Below are 19,823 nucleotides of genomic sequence, written 5' to 3'. Positions count from 1 at the left end.
CGTCCTAAGTTCCAAGACAACCTTGAAAAACTATATATAAAAGCCTCTTATTAAATTATTTTAACTAGACATTGTAGTAACAATACAGTATAAATAAGTAGACAAATGGAATAGATTTGTGTTCAGAAACACAATCACACATGTAGAGAATCTTGATTATGGCAAAGGAGAAACCAAAGAGCAGTAAGGAAAGGCCCGCCAGTATGACAGATGTGGCTGGGTGATTTGGATATCTCATGTGGAAAATCGTAGTCTTATCCTCTATTACATATTACATTAAATATCAACTCATGCTGGATTTTAGATTTAAATATGACCCATAAAACAATAAAGCTGTTAGAATACAACATAGGAGATCACCTTCAAAAACAAATGAGGTGTGAAAGATTTCTTAACCTAGACCTACATAGGATCATCTATAAAGAAAATATGACAGTAAAATGTCTTCAGAAGATACCATTAAGAGGGTAAATAGTTGTTGGAAAGTGGGGAAAATATTTGCAATGCATATAACCAACAAAAGCATTGTTTCCAATATATAGGTAAATTCTAGATATCATTTTTAAAAGAACAGAAAAGCTAGGCAGAAGGTTTGAACAAGAACTCTTCAAGAGGTGATATCCAAATAGGCAATGACTACTGGGGGGGGGGGAAGATTGGATGGCATTAGTTATCAGGGAAATGCAAATTAAAATTACAATATTATACCATCACCTACCCACTGGAAAGTCTAAAATGAAAAAACACATAATACACATAATACTGCATGTTGGAGAGAATGTAGAACAACTGACACACGCTCGTTACAGTGATGGTAGGAGTGGAGTGTAAATTAACACAGCCTCTTTGTAATACCAGTTGTCAACATTTACCACATTTAAAAGTATACACTGTCTTTGACCCAGAAATCCCATTGCTAATATCCATTAGAAATGCATACATACGAAAACATCTGAATGAAAATGTGTATTAGGAACATTATTACTGTTATGCAGTTATAAACAAATAATTTGTATTGAAATTAATTGTTTTATATTTCTAGAAAATAAACAGTTTTAAAAGTCCAGGAACATTTCCTTTGTTAATGTCATGAAATCTGGTAAATGCTGGTTTTCTTTACAGGAAAAAATAAAAGTATTTATTTTCAGCCAACACTGATGTCACTCTCGATTGCTCAATTCACATCTGATTTCTTAAAGTTAATTAATACAGAGATTTTGTGATTAATATACTTGAAATCTATGTGCCACTCTTTTGAAGCAGGCTATCCATTCTCACAGCATGGATCTTTATTTATTTTTTTGTTTCTTTGGTTTTTAATTTGATTTTGTTTGTTTGTTTTACAGGCAGACCTGCTGGACTCTAAATCACTTCTTTATTGTTTAATTTGCTCTCTATCTAAATATCTCCTGTACAAACTTGGGAAAAGAAGCATTCTCAATTCTATTTGTTAACAAAGTAATGTGTTTATATTTAAAACAATTTTCCTCAGAAATGTTAAGGCCAATTATTATCCTTAAAGTATGAAAATGACACTAATGGTTGAAAATTTAATGGTTTCTTAAAAAATTCAATTTGGTTTTACAAAGAGAAATTAACTTTTGTTCTGTGACTATCATATGCCTTTAACAAGTTTTCATCTTGTAGTTAATTTTAACTACTATATACTGGCACTTCTTTTGCTTGAAGGCTATAAACTTTAATAGAGTCTCTGATACGGAGCTCACACTCTGACCAGGAAGGCCAAGGTAAGATGCAGGAAAGGCAGACAGCCCAAATACAGTAATACCCCACACCCACCACCTTATTATAAAAAAAGAAAAGACAAAAGAAAAAAGCTGGCAACTAGAGGCAAAAAAAAGGCTGCTTGGAATTCAAGGTTTTCAGAAACATGACCTGAAAATGACAGAGTTCACTATTAGTAATTGTTTGGACAATGCTTATACATCTATAGATTGTTTATTTCATTTTCGTGATAATAACTTTGTATGTGCCAGGCTGAGAGGTGAATCCCAGAGTTCCTGAATATAGAAAAATCTATTTAAAGTTATCATTCTGAGAACAAGAACAATGGCAACTGGGAGATTTTAAATGTGTGTGATCTCTTCCTAAATAACTGGGAGAGTGTGTCTATGTCAGATGACTCAGATTTTGTTTTGGTTTGGTTTTACTGGTAAAATATACATTTAAATATTATTATCATGACCAGATAAGACAGTTATTACAGATTTCAGATCTGTTACCTACTACTGGAAACAGACACATCCGATTCAAAGATTTGTATTTTCCAAAAAAAGCCTTAAAATTGTAAAATTACTTTTTAGAAAATTTAAAATATATATTTATATATTTCTGATTGCAGGTTAGTGTTTTTAAACTATGTATCAAAATGTAGGACAAATTAGTATTTTTTCAATTTCCCTTCCAACATTTGAGTTTTACGTGAAGAACTAAACCTCTGGAAATTAGTTTATTATTGCTTAGCACACTAACGTTTGCTATTCTCTCAGTTCCCATGACCTATTAAATAAATAAATATATACATATATATATATATATAATTTGCAACATGATAAAGTCTGCTTGCAGACAATATTTGACATAATTCTATAGAGCTGAATAATCATTAAATGAAGATAATATGACTTCAGAAAAACTGCTCATGTGACATGATGGTGACAAAATCCAGACTGTATTCTGTGTAAATTATTCACTTTAAAGTTATTTGTACTAGAAAAATTTTCTGACAAACAAAAAGCAAATGATACAGTTAACTCCCCTATACTTATTTTCCTGCTTCAACAACTCTCATAAATTTGTTCTTATTGTTTCATCCATTTTTCTGCCCTGTGTCCCTCCTTTTTTCTCTAAAGTTTTGTAGAGAAATTTCTGAACATATTTTCAACCCAAAACGTTATTGAATTATTCCAGAAGCAAACAAAGGTAATAAGGACTTTATTTGTTAATGTAACCCCAAAGTTATTATTCTGCTAATAAAAACTTCAATAGTTGCTTATTTAAAGGTAATGCCTAGGTTATATTGATATTCAAAAATGTCTCAAACATTTTTTAACAGTTGGTATGTTTGAATTAGGATCCAGGTAAAGGTTACTCACTATATTTTGTTATATTTCTAATTCACATTTAACTTAAAACAGTTACTTCTTCCTAATTATTTACTCATTATCTTTTGCCATTGATTTTTTAAATATTCAGTCAGTTACTTTATAAAATATTCCACATTCTGGATTGAACTATTTTCTCCATTGTGGTATCTTTTATTTTCTCATATTTAAAAATCTTTGCATATTTAAAACTATTTGTGGACATTGTTTAAATATTTTTAAAGGAGATTTTGATGGCACAGATTATGTATTTCTGTTGGTGTGTGTGTCTATATACGTCTGCATCTATCTGTGATGTTTTGTTTGTATTAACTACAGCACTAAAAATTAAATTTTTACGTGCCGGGCAGCCTATGCTTCAAGGTGATCCTGATTTTCTAGCATTCAACCAACACCTCACTTTACACATCATCTTGGCAGTGCACAAACTCCCCAACCACGGTGTGCAAATTCACATAACATCGTGGGAAATATGAATATTCTCTGTGAAACAGAAATTCCACATCTTCTGTAACAAACTTCTTTATTTTCAGTAAGGCATAGGTATTTTTGTTTATTCATTTGTTTTAGGAGTGTTCAAGTTAAAAATTGAATGGGTGGAAAAAAATGGAGCAGGAAAACAAACTAAGAATTTGTTTGTTGTGTTTTTTGGAAAATCCTTTTTCACAGTTTTATTTTATATTCATTCTTCTGGATTCTTACCACCCTTTCTGTTTTTGTATCTGAACCTGCAATTGTGGGCCAAAGGCAAAGGTATATTTTCTTCATTCATTCAGAGTACATTCATTAAAGGAGTCTTCAGGGTTTTGCCACTCAAAATGTGAAATAACTGTATGTGCTATATGGTTATGAAATTTTATTGAAAATAATTTTTGTTTGAATTTAATAACAATAACTTCAGTCTTCTGACTTTGATCTCTTGAATTACTAGTCTCTCCCTCACTGTGAATCCTGATAAATGTCACTAAACTCAGTTGTGTTCATGTTATAATTATTTCCCCACTTTCAGAGGCTACTTTTCGATTGAGTAAACTGAAAGTACCTTCTTACCCAGGGAATCGAACATCCCATAAGCTAACCAAAACTTACATCTTGAGACACACCATTTCCTCAGTCTTTCTTGAACATAGTCACGCTACTTACCTGTTTCCTCAAAGCTGACCATGCATTAAAACGAAAAACAAAACAAAACAATGCAACAACAATAACAACAACAGCAAAACACTACAGTTATTTTTGTACAAATTTTCCTTTTTTTTTTTTTTTTTCTAGCAAATTTAGGCTAGACTTTCAGAACTGGTTTAAAGGAAACTTCATCTATCAAGTATTCCATAATTCTCCCAGATTTTTAATCATTTCTTCTACTTCATTACCATAGCAGTCTGCAAACATCTGTTTCATATACCCTAATTCTACTGTGGATAATAGTTATTTATATATCTGACACTTTTTTGTAGAAAGACATCATGACATGTATTTCTGTTGAATGAATCTGCATTCATCTATGAGTCTGGATGCATTTTTAAAATATCTTAAAATTTAGGAAGCTAGACATAATGGATGTTCATTCTAGAATACAAGCTCAAATGTTTGAGCCTTTAGAGAAAAAATAAGTTTCCTTCTTCATGACAGGTTTTGCAAAAAGTAAAATTTTTATAGTAACAGTTGAATGTGATTAGAATATGTTATGCACTATTGTCATTGAATTTTAGATATGATCCCAAAACAGACACGTGGACCATGGTGGCTCCTTTGAGTATGCCCAGAGATGCTGTTGGGGTCTGTCTTCTTGGTGACAGATTATATGCTGTTGGTGGCTATGATGGACAGACATACCTCAACACTATGGAATCCTATGACCCACAAACTAATGAGTGGACACAGGTAAGATTGTCATCAGCATAATTCACTTCAAGGATAAGAATTTATTTCATTTTCTTTCTGTGGAGGAGGGGTATACAAACAGTAATCTAGTAAAAGTATCCTAAACCCAAAACGATTGCTTTTGTCCAACATTGTGTTAATTTTGTAAAAAGTTCATTAAATTATACATTCTTATGTACTTTTTATTACTACAATACCAATAAAATATTTATTAAAAATGACATACATGCTTATTGAGATTTCCATTTTCCACAACAAGAAACAGAATCTGAATTTGAGTTACTGAAGTAAAAAATAAAAGTGTAATATATTGATTCACAAAACCCTAACTTTAGAATGTTTGGTTTTAGAAACAATATAAAGGCTGCAGAAATCAACCTTCTTGGCATTCATTTTTGTTACTGTTTATTAGGTCCACTTTTATCTGTTGCAGAGAGAATTTTCCACCTGGTGGTGCTGCTGGAAAGTCCAAATAGTAATCCCCGCAGCCATAAACAGAAAATAACTTTTTAAAAATCCCAGTTCAATTAAAAGAATAAACAAGAAAGGGCTTTGCATAGCCTGTCATGTAATGAGTGCTCACTCCTTGTCAATCATTTTGTCCAGGAAGTTGGAGTAAAATGACTGGCTTATCTTCGGTGAGGCATTATCTCTTACATACACACTGTAGTTAGAGACTCAGGATCTTGCTAGAATGAAACAGCTCCCATTGTAATCACATAACTAGAGGATGTGTGTTGGTGTGTGTGAGTGTGATGGGAGGATGAGGCCAGGGCAAACTAATTATAGTGGAAAACATCTTAGCTGCATAGCTACTATGGCCTTGCTTATGATGGAGGAAATCGATACATTCTGACTTGTGCCCTTACATATTTGATTTCTCTTTACTTTCATTCTTCTCCAAGTCTCTCAATATTTCTATTATTTCTCACTTTTCCAGAAATCTAAAAGTAAGATACTGTTCAAATAAATCGTTTCCATCTAAGAGTGCAGTACATCTCTAAAGCTTTATTTAATTGAAGCGGGATAATAACCACATCTCCTCATATTGCTTCAGTGGGTAGAAGGATCTGATTTTGGTCACAGAAATTGACTACAATTTATCTAAAGAATTTGAAACCTGATTAAAGTACATTTGTTTTAAAGATACTTACTTTTAACGAAACATAATTTCCTTGATTTTGCCAGTTTTGATGGTACATGTTCAGCAACAATATTTAGTCAGACTAACCTCAGAGTACAAAACCAAATTCCTAATGGCTAGACTAAGGTACCTGCATTGTGAATTTATTATCCTCTAAAGGAAAACTCTTGACTTCAACAAAAATAGGTACATGTAGCCAAGTAAGAAAAAAGGAGGAGTAGAGAAAAGAAGGGAAAATATCAAGAGATCTAAGTCTTGTTATTTTCTACATTTTACTTTAATTGCTAAAGAAGAAGCATTTCTTATTCAAAGAGCACTGTATGTAAAAAGAAGTGAGCAATTATTGCTTTTCACATTATTGCACTAAAATTTTGAAGGATATATTTTGACTCTGTACCTTTCTGAGTCCCTAGTGTTTCCAAAGCAAACCCTGCATGCATGAATTAATGATTGTTGATTTACTAAGGAACTGTACTAGCTAAATGTGTGTATTTTAAATGTTCCACTTAACAGAACATTAAACAAAGGAAGCTTATGTTTATATAAGTGATGTAATATAGTATATGAATACATATTTCTAATAAAGAGTAATTATGCTTATCATTCCTCTAAAATTGAAATCAAAACAATGTATGTAGTAATAATAGGTAAAAGACTGCTAAAGATCATTTTCCTTCATCTGTATTTTATTATACTTTTTTGGATTATATAGTATCTTACAAACAGCAAAGTGGCATTTAAAATGTTTTATAACAACTTTACTTTAATATAATAAACATTAAATTTAAAACTATTAAATTACTTTAAGATTTTGCTTCCATATCTTCTCAATATTTATATTTTTAAGGCTCTCGAGGGATGAGCAGCAGACCCATACAAAATCCCTTTAAAAATTTTCAGAATTCTAGCCTACTTGAAAGGTTTCCCATATTTGCTGAATTCCTGTCACTTTCACTCTATATGTCCTATAAGTGGCATAAGTTGATTATCCCATATAAGTTGATAATCACCCACAAAAGGCTGATTGTTAAAATAAATAAGCAAACTATATTAAAATATCCAAATATGTGGATATTTGGAAAAATACTCAGGTTAGCTTGAGTTGGAAATAGATTAGGAATCGATTGCCAGTTTTGTTGCTTTGTTTTACAGAGAATGTATACACATACCATATGTATAGATACATGTGTGTATCTATGTATGTTTTAAATAAATTTGACTTTTGTCATTTAACACTGGGCTTATTTTTTGTGTTTGATTTGAAAAAATGATGCACGTGCTTCAAGACATAAAAAAGAACTTTAACCCATTTCCCCTTGCCTAAGTAAAACTGCCCTTTAATGTATTCTCTTGGTATATTCTGATAGCACTATCAGACTGCATTCATCTGCAGGTTATAAGGAATCAACGACAATGTTTCTTTTATTGTGGGGTCTCCAAAGACTAGCAGAGTTGCTGGCTCAGAGTAGGAGGTAGTATGAATGTTTCTCAAATAAATTGAGAAGTATTGTTGCAACTAGGTATACTTTTTGTGTATGCATTTCATTTATTTGTACACAATAGATATATAAGATATATTGAGAATGATATATTGCCAAATTTGTTACAGAGAAGCCTGGTGAAAGATCTACATTCAGCATTACTTTTATTTCATTGGTTCTGTGGCCAACCTTTTTAGGTTATCATACTACTCATGCTGAAGGGTACAACCCCTAGAGGGAGAACAAGGGGAGATTTTTAAAAATATATATTAAATAAATCTGGACCAAGAGGAAAGAAGGATAACTTTTCTTAAACATTTAAAACATACTTATATAGAAAAATACCAAATCTTTAAAATAGCATGATTAATTCTTCCGTAAGAGAATAGCACTTTGATAGAACTTAAGTGCATTGGGCAGAGAAATCTTCTTTCAGGAAATATGTGGAATGAGGTCTGACAAATGAGTAATAGCTAACTAGATGAAAATATAGGAATGCTTTGGCTTAAGGAACATTATTTGTAAGAGCCAGAGGAAGAATATTTGGTATGTCTCACTGAGCAAGAAAGAGAATCATTAAGTTTTGAGAGATAGACATGGTTTACATTATGTAACCTGAGCTATGTGGAAGACTGAAGAAATGGATAGAATTAAACTTGTTGGAGATATATTTAGAGGGCTTGATGATTCAGATTTAGGGTTGAGTGAGGTAAAAAGAAGGGTCGAGGATTCTGTCTTGAACACTGGGTGGAGATGGGTGTCATTTGCTGACATAAGAAACACAAGGGGAATATCGCATTTTGGTTTTTGGAAAAACAGAAAGGATTCATTTTCACATGCACACATACACACAAGCATATATAAAGATAGAGGTATAGATGTAGATGAAGGTATAAAGTTAAGTTACTCACTCTATATGTAGTCTAGTACACAGTACTGAATATTGAATGGACATCAGGTAGCCTTTGGGAAAGTTTCCAAAAATACAATTACCCAATATTAATCCTAAATTTCCATGTAGTGATAGGGTTTGTGCACATATACAGTCATGCGTTCCTTAAAAATGAAATACAATCTGAGAAATCCATCCTTAGGAAATCTCATCATTGTGCACATACTACAGAGCATACTTAGACCAACCCAGATGATATGGCCTTCTACACACTGAGGCTGTATGATATAGCCTATAGCTCCTAGGCTACAAAGCTATGTAGTATGTTACCGTAATGAGTATTCTGGGTAATTGTAACAGAATAGTGTTTGTGTATCTAAACATATCTAAACATAGCAAAGCTACTATAGAAATGTGGTACAAAAGATAAGAAGAGGTACACACCTGTATAGGGCATTTAACCTGAATGGAGCTTGCAGGACTAGAAACTGCCCTGCATGAGTCAGTGACGGAGTGATGAGTGGATGTGAGGGCCATGGACATTACTATATGTTACTGTAGACTTGAAAAACACTCTACACTTAGGCCACACTAAACTTATTTTAAAATATTTTTCTTTCTTTAATAATAAATTAACCTTAGCTTACTGTATCTTTTTTTAACTTTTTAAACAATTAAATTTTAAAAAACTTTTTGACTCCTTTATAGTAACAGTTACGTTAAAGCACAAACACATTGTCCAGCTGTAAATTATTTTCTTTATATCCTTATTCTATGAGCTTTTTTCTATTTTCAAAAAAAAGCAGTACAACAGGTTTGTTTACACCAGTGTCACCAGAAACATTTGAGTAACGCGTTGTGCTTTGATGTTAAGAGGATTACGACATTACCAGATGATAGGAATTTTTCATCTCCATTATATTATGGCACCACCATTGTATATGTGGTTCATCCATGACCAGAACCTCAAGGATGAAAATGCAGCTATACAGTGCATGACTGTATTTTGTAAATGCTTCTTAAATGACTCTGATGTGAAACAATCCATGAAAATCATTAGGTAATAAAAGAAAGACCAGGGAAAGTGCATGCATTTTGGAGTCAGGTAAACTTAGCTTTGCATACATTGATGCTGTGGGATTAACATGTTATCTCCTGATACTGTATTCACTACTATCTCTCTCATGGACATAACAGTACAAAATGTGATTACAAAGATAACAGTGATGACCTATAAAAACTATTCTTCACACAAATATATCACAAATATATTCACATGCTCCTTCCCAACTCTCATTTTGTGCAATAATTCTATGAGGAAGACAAGTGATGTTACATTAAATTAGCTTTTACAAATAATCCATTAAAGAATAAAAAATAAATATCATGTGGATTTTTTTAACCTACAGTGGGATGATGGGTAACAACAAATACATTCAAAATAACTGGTAGAAAATGGAGGTAATTTTTATATTTAGAGTGTAAGAATGTGTCCTTTTCCAATCAATAAGATAATGTATGTGATTTGAGGCTACTTTGTTTGCAGCTATTTTATTTCTTACATTTTATACACTTACTTTTCACTCTGAAATAATATCATGTAATTTCTAATCTACCTTGATATTCTTAGAAAACTGTAATAAAAATTATTGATATCAAAAAGCTCAAATTATCAAAATGTTGGCTTGTCTCCAAAGAATAAATTTTCATTACAAACTCTGTAAAAATTATTGCTTTTAATATATTTCTAACCATTTTCATATTCAGCATTATTAAAAAAATACTCAGTTCTCATTTCAGTGATTGTCATAAGATGGAAAATTTTTAATAAGCATGTAGCAATTATAATTATGGCCTATTTATGGCAAAATATTGAATTTATTTCATTGTATGTCTCTGTCTAAAATGAATGAATAACACATTTAATTCAATACAATATCTGGGGAAATAACTTCAAAATGATTGCAGTAAGTGTAATAGCTATTTCATCTAAAATATAGTCCAAGCTATCACTATGAAATATTATCACAAATGTGTCCGTGCAAGCTCCAGAATAGAGCTTTGATGGAAACTTTTCTATAGCAGGTTAATTTCAATAAAAATCATTAAATAGTTTAATACTGTTTTTAAAAACTCCATTAAAATTGTAGGCTTAAAAATTTTCAATATATAAATCATTGCTTTTTTTAAAAATGCCATTTTCAGTGTTTTCATTGTTATTGTACTACTTCTGGCTAACATGGGAAAATGAGCACATTTATTTATGATTTTCCTGTATATAATCTTTAAAATATAAGTTGTATATTTTTCTATGACAGTAAAACTTGTCTTAAGTTGTGTTTCATCTTTTTTAACAGATGGCTTCCTTGAATATTGGGAGAGCAGGTGCCTGTGTGGTAGTCATCAAGCAACCTTGACTTATTGATATTTTACTTGGAAAGATTTTACTTGCTGGAGTGGTTATTTTTATACTGAGTGGCAAGAATGAGAACTTCCAGAGATAAAAACTCTTCAAGAACAAGGATCTCTGTAGCATTACCTATTGATGTTGAAAGAGTTAGTAGATCAAACAGAATAGTAGGAAACAAGAAAACATTAAACTTATACAGGAACAATGTCTGGCCATATGTTAGTTAGTTCGGGAATGGTTATTGGTAATTTGTTTTGTATTATAGCATACAATAACTAGAGTTACCAAAGGCTTGTTTTTTCTTGAGCAGTTGAAAGGAGAGACCAGTATTTGTGACATGGATAATTTCATGACCACAGCTCATTCAATCATTTTATAGTCTATGGCAATATCCAAGAGATTGCCAAGAGTAGAGGACAGAATATTTCATCTGACAGAATCTGATTGGTTTACTGTTTTTCTAATCATATGTGATCACACTGGGAAGCAGAATTATGCTTTATTAAAATAAACCTACTTCTGCCTCATTTTCCTAAGCTATGAGAACGATTAGAGAAACAGATTCATGCTTGTATCTTGCATTCAGAAAACAAACTGTCCTGCTAATCAAAGCTGCATATTTCATCAGAGATAATGGTTGAATTTTATGACAACCATACTGGCAATCTGAAACTGGCAAACACAAAGGATTGTTTTCATTAGGCTTACCATGTTGCTTTGCTTTTTTAACACACTGAGCCAAAGATTCAGTATATGAGGCTTTTGCCTTATGTTGAGTTCAGTGTAAGCATGGAAGCTAGTGATTCTGAATGTTATATATATCCATTGCATGTTGAACTCCTTTAGCATTTTGTTCTTAAACAAACTTAGAATATCAAAAGAAAAATGTATGATCCATTAAGTGAGAGTGTTTATGATTATTGCTAGAAAGAAGGAAGACTTCATATTCTCATCACCCATTTTTCAATCTTGTTACATTGATCTGTACATTATTTTAAGCTACATGTTTGTAATTGTTTAAAACATAAAGTGGAAACATTACACAATGTCCTTAATAAATAGATCCATGTAAATTTTAATTACGGTTAATAAATGATCAAAAATTTGCATTTATCAGTGTATTTTTTAATAAATTTTAAATCAAATGTAAGGTGAAAGTCAACAAGGTAGGTACAGAGACAGGCAATTATATTATCTGACTTTTCAAATTGAAAGAAGTATGTATCTCCATAAAAACATAATACTTATGCTGATGCCAAATGTAATTTAAATTATTGTTTCTTCTGTATTCACCCACTTGAGACAGTTATCATTGGTGCCCAGAAAACACGCATTGCTTAATAAGAGTACTAAGACTAGTGTAGGAGCTAGAAGAGGCAAGAGAAACTTCTTTGATTAAAAAAATCAATGAAAACTATGGAATGGACTTTTATTGTTAGGTAGCCAAAGTATTTGAAATCTAACAACTGAGGAAAATATTAAGAAACAGTTTGTCTCAAGGAAACATTAGGAAATTTGAATTTTCTCGAAATGAACGCATGGTCAAATGTATTAGTTTATTTCAGAAAAATGATGCCATTATAGCTAAAAAAAAATATGGTAATATCAATGATAATTTTTACATTGTGGTGAAAAACATGTGATATCAAGTTTACAATCTTCAGTATTTCCAAGTATACCATTCAGTAGTGTTAAACATATTCACATTGTTGTGCAACCAACTGATTTGCAAAACTGAACCTCTATACTCATTAAACGACTCCCTTTCTTCCTCTCCCTCCAGCTCCCGGTAACCACATTCTACTTTTTGTATCTATGAATTTGATTACTGTAGAGGCTACATGTAACTGGAATTATACAGTAAGTTTTGTAACTACTATATTTTACTTCACATAATGCCTCAAAGTTAATCTATGTTGTAGTATATGACAGAATGTCCTGTTTTAAGGCTGAGCAAAATTCTATTGGATGTGTATGCAATATTTTTAAATCGATTCATCTATGCATGGACACTGGTTGCTTTCACTTCTTTACTTTTGTGAATAATGCTGCTACAAATATTGGTGTGTAAATATCTCTTCAAGATCCTGCTTTTAATCCTTTTAACCATATATAACAAAAGTGGAATTGCTGGATCATATGGCAATTGAAATTGCTTTTGTTTTTTTCTTAGGAAGCACCATACTGTTTTCCATAGTAGCCATACCGTTTAGCATGCCCACCAACTGTGTGCAGAATATCCTTGTCAACATTTTTTGTTTTAGAAAGTAGTCTTCATAATGAGCATAAGATGATAGCTATTGCCTTGTGATTTTAATTTGCATTTCCTCAATCATTGCTTGCTGGCTATTTTTATATAATCTTTGGATTAATGTCTATTCAAGTCCTTTGTGCATTTTTAAATTTTTAATTTATTTATTTTTTCTTTTTATTCTTCTATTTTATTTTCCTAGGCTTTAGGGGAACAGGTGGTGTTTGGTTAATGAGTAAGCTCTTTAGGGTGATTTGTTAGATTTTGGTGCACCCATCACCGGAGTGGTATACACTGTACCCAATTTGTAGTCTGTTATCCCTCACCACCTCCCATCCTTTTTCCAAAGTCCCCAAAGTCCATTGTATTATTTTTGTCCCTTTTTATCCTCATAGCTTAACTCCCACTTGTGAGTGAGAACATACAATAATTGGTTTCCCATTAATGAGTTACTTCACTTAGAATAATGGTCTCCAATTCCATCCAGGTTGCTTCAAATGATAATATTTCGTTCCTTGTTATGGCTGAGTAGTATTCCATTGTGTATGTGTGTGTGTGTATAGATAGATAGATAGATAGATAGATAGATAGATAGATAGATAGAGATAATCTCTATCTCACAATTTTTTATCCACTAATTGATCAATGAGCATTTGGACTGGTTTCACATTTTTGCAATTGCTAATTGTGCTGCTAAAAACATGTGTGCAAGTATCTTTTTTGTACAACGACTTCTTTTCCTCTGAGTAAATACCCAGTACTGAGATTGCTGGATCAAATAGTAGCTCTACTTTTAGTTCTTTAAGAAATGTCCACACTGTTCTCCATAGTAGTTGTACTAGTTTAAATTCCCACCAGCAGTGTAAAAGTGTTTCCTTTTCATAGTATCCCTTTTGACATCTATTATTTTTTAATTTTTTTATTATGGCCATTCTTGCAGGAGTAAGGTGGTATCACAATGTAGTTTTGATTTGCATTTCCCTGATCTTTAGTGATGTTGAGCATTTTTTCATATGTTTTTTGGCCATTTGTACATGTCCTTTTGAGACTGTATATTCATGTCCTTAGCCCATTTTTTGATGAGATCATTTACTTTTTTCTTGCTAATTTGTTTGAGTTCCTTGTAGATTCTGGATTAGTCCACTGTCAGAAGTAATGATTGTGAAGATTTTCTCCCCCTCTGCGAGTTGTCTGTTTATTCTGCTCCTTGTTTCTTTAGCTGTGCATAATCATTTTAGTTTAATTAAGTACCAACTATTTACCATTGTTTTTGTTGCATTTGCAAGTCAATAAATATGATACAACACATAAACATAATTAAAAACAAAAATCACATAATCATTTCAATAGATACAGAAAAAGCATTTGAAACAATTCAGCATCCTGTATGATTAAAACCCTTTAGCAAAATCAGCATGGAAGGGACATACATTCTCGTGTGTTAATATTACTTGAGGCATTCTAAATGAAGATTGTACTCATGTGTTCTTCATTTAAATATAGTATATGGTTTGTATATTTTAAGACCTATATTTATGACAGAATATTTTTCCTAAGCTCAATGTAATTGTGACAAAATTAATTTTAAATTATTTATTTCCCATCTTTATTTTGTAAATTTTTCTCCTTATACTCAGTATAGTTTTAGCGATGGCTAATATAATGATATGATTTAATGAATAGTGTAAACTATTAACTATTATCCATCAAAAACAAACAAAAAACTAAACAACTGTTAAAAACTTTTCAAAATTAAATTAAAACATTCCTTTTAATTTAAAATGTGGATAAAAGGTGATAACTTAGTTTTCACCTGAAAATATTGAAACATTATAAATGAAATAAAAATTATTACATTTTATAAGATGAACAAAGCAACTGAATAAATTTATTCATTCCATTTATACTCTACAATAACATGTGCTCAAAATAGTACTGATGTCATTTAACTATTACAGGTATTAAAAATCATTATTTAAAAACTTAAAATATTTTTAAATAAATATAAAAGATAACATTTTATAGACTAAACAATCAACTAAGTAAATTATGTATATTCTTATATTCTACAAACTGTCATGTGATCAAAACAGTACTGTTAATGTTTTACTATCGTAGACATTAAAGTTTTAAACCTTAAAATTCCTGTTTATATTAAAGAGTACTTTTCTCATCTATTCAATTTGTAATTAAAACATCCAGTTAACAGTTATAACAGTTAACAGTGATAAAAAAAAATAGTAAATTTCTATCGGTAAAATATGTTGCATTATTTTCATGATTATAGATATGCAGTACATCAAGTGGTATCACGTAGCCATAATTAAGTGTTAACCTTTGTTTTAGTACATTATATTTCATAGGATCTTGGCCTCTTCCGATTGGTTCTGATAGCATCGGCTTGCATCCCTTTGCACTCTCCTCCCAGTGTACACCATTTATTCTACTCACGTATTTTCTCCAGCAGACAGAACATGTACATAATATTAGCACTCTGAAATGGATAAATTCATTTTCAAATTTTAAAGAATAGAGGAAAAGATAAGTTGATTTATGTCTGTTTAAAAAAACGGTAAAATATTGTAGTGGTCATATTCAAAAAGTTAACATTAACAATTTTATAAATGGTTTTATTTTCCTGAGAATTTTCTCCAAACTAATTTGCTACATTCAATCATTTTTGTATACAGAATATATTAGCCAAATACTGCTTATACTGCATGCAGTGATTATGTATATCAAATTTATCATAAGCAGACTATGAGGAGTAGTTTGAATAATGAATTCAGAGCCATTATGAAGTGTTTTTCTAGGACAAAATAAACTAAAGTAATATTTAACTAACAACATTTTCAATACATTAATTGTAAATTTTTTAAAGCCAATGTGATGTATCAGGGCAGAATTCACTATTTTACTTCCTGATAAATTTAGAGGAATTTCATCCAAATTGACATCATATAATAAATAATTACATTTATCATATTCCTTTCTCTGTCTGTCATGTATTGTTTAACCTATATTGTTAGTGAGGAAAGTGAATTATATGTAATAAAATACTTTAGTTAACTAAGAGTTACTGGACGTGCCAATACTGAAATTTCAGTACCACAAATGTTAATTTAAAATGTGCCAGTAATTAAATTAACATTTTATAAAGAACTATAGATGTAGAATGTGAAAGCCATTGTCTTTTAATACCTTATATAAAGTAAAAGTTATATGTGTGAACATGATTTCCCACCTTAGTAAATCTCTGATCCCGGTGTATGTACCTGTGTTTTTTATGAATACATATAAAAAAATCTAGTTTTAACTATTCTGATAGTATCTAAATAAGAAGATATTTTATTTACAAGTACATTAAAGATAGTTTCTAGACAAAACTATATATGTAAATAGTTGTAAATCACACTTTTTCCTCTCTTCATTTACCCAGAGTTCAAAAATTAAGAATTATGTTTGATATAAAAAATACAACTTTATTTTGAACTATTTATTAATAGATAATAAATCCTATCATCTCCAAAATCAATTGACAATTTTTTAAAGGCAATCCATGGTAGACTTTATTATACTTTGAACACAAGCATTTAATTCATTCAGGCACTGTGTATATACTTTTAATGAGATTACTCTGGAGACCAAATTGAGAATTTGAAATGTATATTCTAAAAGCATTCCTGGCTAATTATGTTTTCAGCATTACTTCATTGTATCAAATGCTGTGGTCTTAAATGACAGTTCAGTGGCTATAGTACGTGGAATAGTTTTAGTTTAACTAAGTCACTGTTACATTTATAGGATTATTGTGAATTATGCAAATAATCATATTTTACTTTTGCCTTGACCATTAGAAAAGTTCTCCCCAAATTTAGGTCCTATACCACTGTTATGAATTGAATGTTAGTGTCCTTCTGGATTCATATGTTGAAGCCCTAAATGTCACTGTGGCTGCATTTGGAGCTAGGCACTATAAGGACATTTTTTTATTAAAAGAGAACATAGTTAAAGGCTCTAACCTAATGGAATTAGAGTCATATTTAGAAGAGTCACCAGAGGGCTTGTTTCCTTTTTCTCTGCTGGCATGCACTAAGAAGAAAGGCCATGTGAAGACAAAGTGGACATCTACAAGGCAGGAAGAGAACTCTCACCAGAAATTCAACCCTGCAGGACCTTGATCTTGTATATCCAGCCTCCAGAACTGTGGGAAATAAATTTCTGTTGTTTAAGCCACCCAGCCTGTAATATTTTGTTACAGCAGACCCAGCAGACTGATACATCCACAAAACGTTCAGAACCCTCATAATACTTTCTGAACACACTAATGAAAATTTCATTGTTTCATTCTCACTACCCTGGTTTTTCCTCTGCAGGTATTCTCTGAAGTCTAAAGAGAGTAATGCACAATTAGTATTTAAACTCAATTGAATACATTACTAATGAAAACAATTCTTAAATTGTATCAAAAAGCCATAGAGAAACACATATAGTTCCCAAGAACAACCCCAGAAGTAAAACAAACCAATAAATAAAAATATGAGCTATCAAGTGACATTATCTCATAAACAAATGTAATTATAATATTAATATCAGAACATTTAAACATTACAAAACAGAAAAAAAAAAAAAACAACTCAACTACCTTGTAATGATTATTACAAATCCTTTGTTTGTTTACAGGTGTATCTTCTCATTGTGCCCAGGAGAATATAAAACTTTAGACAGGCAGCCTATCTACCTTCCTAGTAGTTGTATTTCCATTACACAAAATAGTATCCTGAGAAAGCTGTGTAGACTAAATGGCTGAGTGAATATATCTTTGACAAATTAACTAGATTTAAAAATACATATGAGATTTCAAACGACAAATAAATAGCTTCAATTTTAGGAGTATTCCATCCTTGTAACTTAAAACATATATTTTTTTATCCTGAGCTTTTATGGCATACTTAAGCAATAAAATAAGAAAAATAAAATTTTAATAAAGGATACAAAAACTGTGAGTGTTCTACGCAAATTCATGAGCAACTAATGTGTGAAAATGACATGCAAATGATCAAAGAAAACAGAATGCATATATTTAGTATACTGTCAATGTGATATCACAAATATGGAGAGAAAAGTAAGTTTTGTTGGAATAGACTCTTAAATCTTCCAAAGGAATTAAAATGTGCATACAAGAACATAATTTGTACTAATAAGAAAAGGAAAAGAATATTTTAGAAATCACAAAGGAAAACCCAACAAGCTGTACTGCACAAAAATATAAATTCCCAAAAATAGGTAAATAAGAAACTACAAAAAGATGTATATTAAAAAATGAGCTGTGATTCTTTATATACAAAAAGGCTAGATGACAATAGAACATATTACTTGGGTTTGAATTTATTATCATATTAATCTTCTTATTCGGACTTAGTTTAAATACAATGTTAGTGCCTAATTACAAAATTTATAAGAACCTACAAGCCTTGATTTCCTTATCTGTTACATTTAGGAGTTTTTATTTAAGAAATGTGATGCCCCCTTGAAATATAACTCAGTAATAGATAATACTTGTCCTGTAATTTGAAAAGGAAACAAAACTAAAATCTATTCATAGGTAGGCAAATTATGTAAACAGATTTTTAAAATAATAGTGTCTAAAATATAAAACATTTAATCTCACTAACTGTAAAAATATAAAGTTTAATAATAAAAATATAAAGTTTTACTCAATTACAAGACAGGTAATCTGTGATGGTAATTGTGCATTGAGAAAGTTACACTTATTATTTATTAATTGTGACATAAATTATAAAACTTTTCCTGTAAGAAATTAATCCACAAGTGTTAAATACCTTTAAAAAGACCATTCCATCTTTGTTAACAAATTAATTTCATATTCCTATGTTTTATCTCAGGAGACTGCTTTGGATTTTATCCTATAGATAATGAGAGCAACATTTCTTAGATCTCTAAACTTCCTTAATATCTGTTCTCAGCCTTAGTTTCTATAACCTTACTCCTACTGCATTATAAGTAGATTCTGTCACTGGCATTTCAGTGGAGGCTCCCTGCATCATTGTCTCTTTGATGCTATTTACTCACTCCCTCTTTAATATATGCCAGTATGTGGTCTCTCTAATATATGCTAAGTTTCTACTTGACCTCAAACTTCTATCAATTTACATGGGATATGCTGAGTTTATCTGTCTACCTACCTGTCTATCACCTATCTATCTATTGAAAAATATTGTTTTGCAAGACCCAGATCACACCAACCCAGTCCAATCTAGATGTTACCATGTCTTCCTTGAATTTTTTTGTAAATTTTTAGACGGTTTATGCTTTTAAAGACATTTTGGATTTAAGTTTCTCCTTCCATTGAATAAGTTTTGTTTTCAAACTGCTGTAACATGCCACCAATGCTATTCTTCTTTTGCATCATTTATTTTTAAAAATCATCTTCCGCGCACAAAGCACTGTAAGATGTCCTAAGGGTGCAGAAGTCAATAAGCCAAAGAAGTCTCTGACAATAACTTTATGATTTTACTATCATTTAGAAAGATAATGAATGAATTTCAGAAGAGTATTTCCCGAGACCAGGAGTGTCTAGGGAAAAATCTCTCTTCACATTATAAGGAACATACA

General features: G+C 31.0%; 1 protein-coding gene across 1 annotated transcript in view; it reads left to right on the top strand.

The window, feature by feature from the left end:
- The window catches only part of KLHL1 (kelch like family member 1), a 438,469-nt gene extending 426,420 nt beyond the window's left edge, over positions 1-12,049 (top strand). Inside the window, 2 exon segments of the mRNA NM_001195300.2 lie at positions 4,838-5,009; positions 10,884-12,049. Of these exon segments, the coding sequence (NP_001182229.1) occupies positions 4,838-5,009; positions 10,884-10,943 (232 nt within the window). The 3' untranslated portion in view covers positions 10,944-12,049.
- Positions 12,050-19,823: the final 7,774 nt, after the last annotated feature.

Source organism: Macaca mulatta, chromosome 17, assembly GCF_049350105.2.
Source record: "Macaca mulatta isolate MMU2019108-1 chromosome 17, T2T-MMU8v2.0, whole genome shotgun sequence".
NCBI lineage: Eukaryota > Metazoa > Chordata > Mammalia > Primates > Cercopithecidae > Macaca > Macaca mulatta.
The sequence above is the reverse complement of the archived record's forward strand: the minus strand, read 5'-3'. Positions and strand labels throughout refer to the sequence as shown.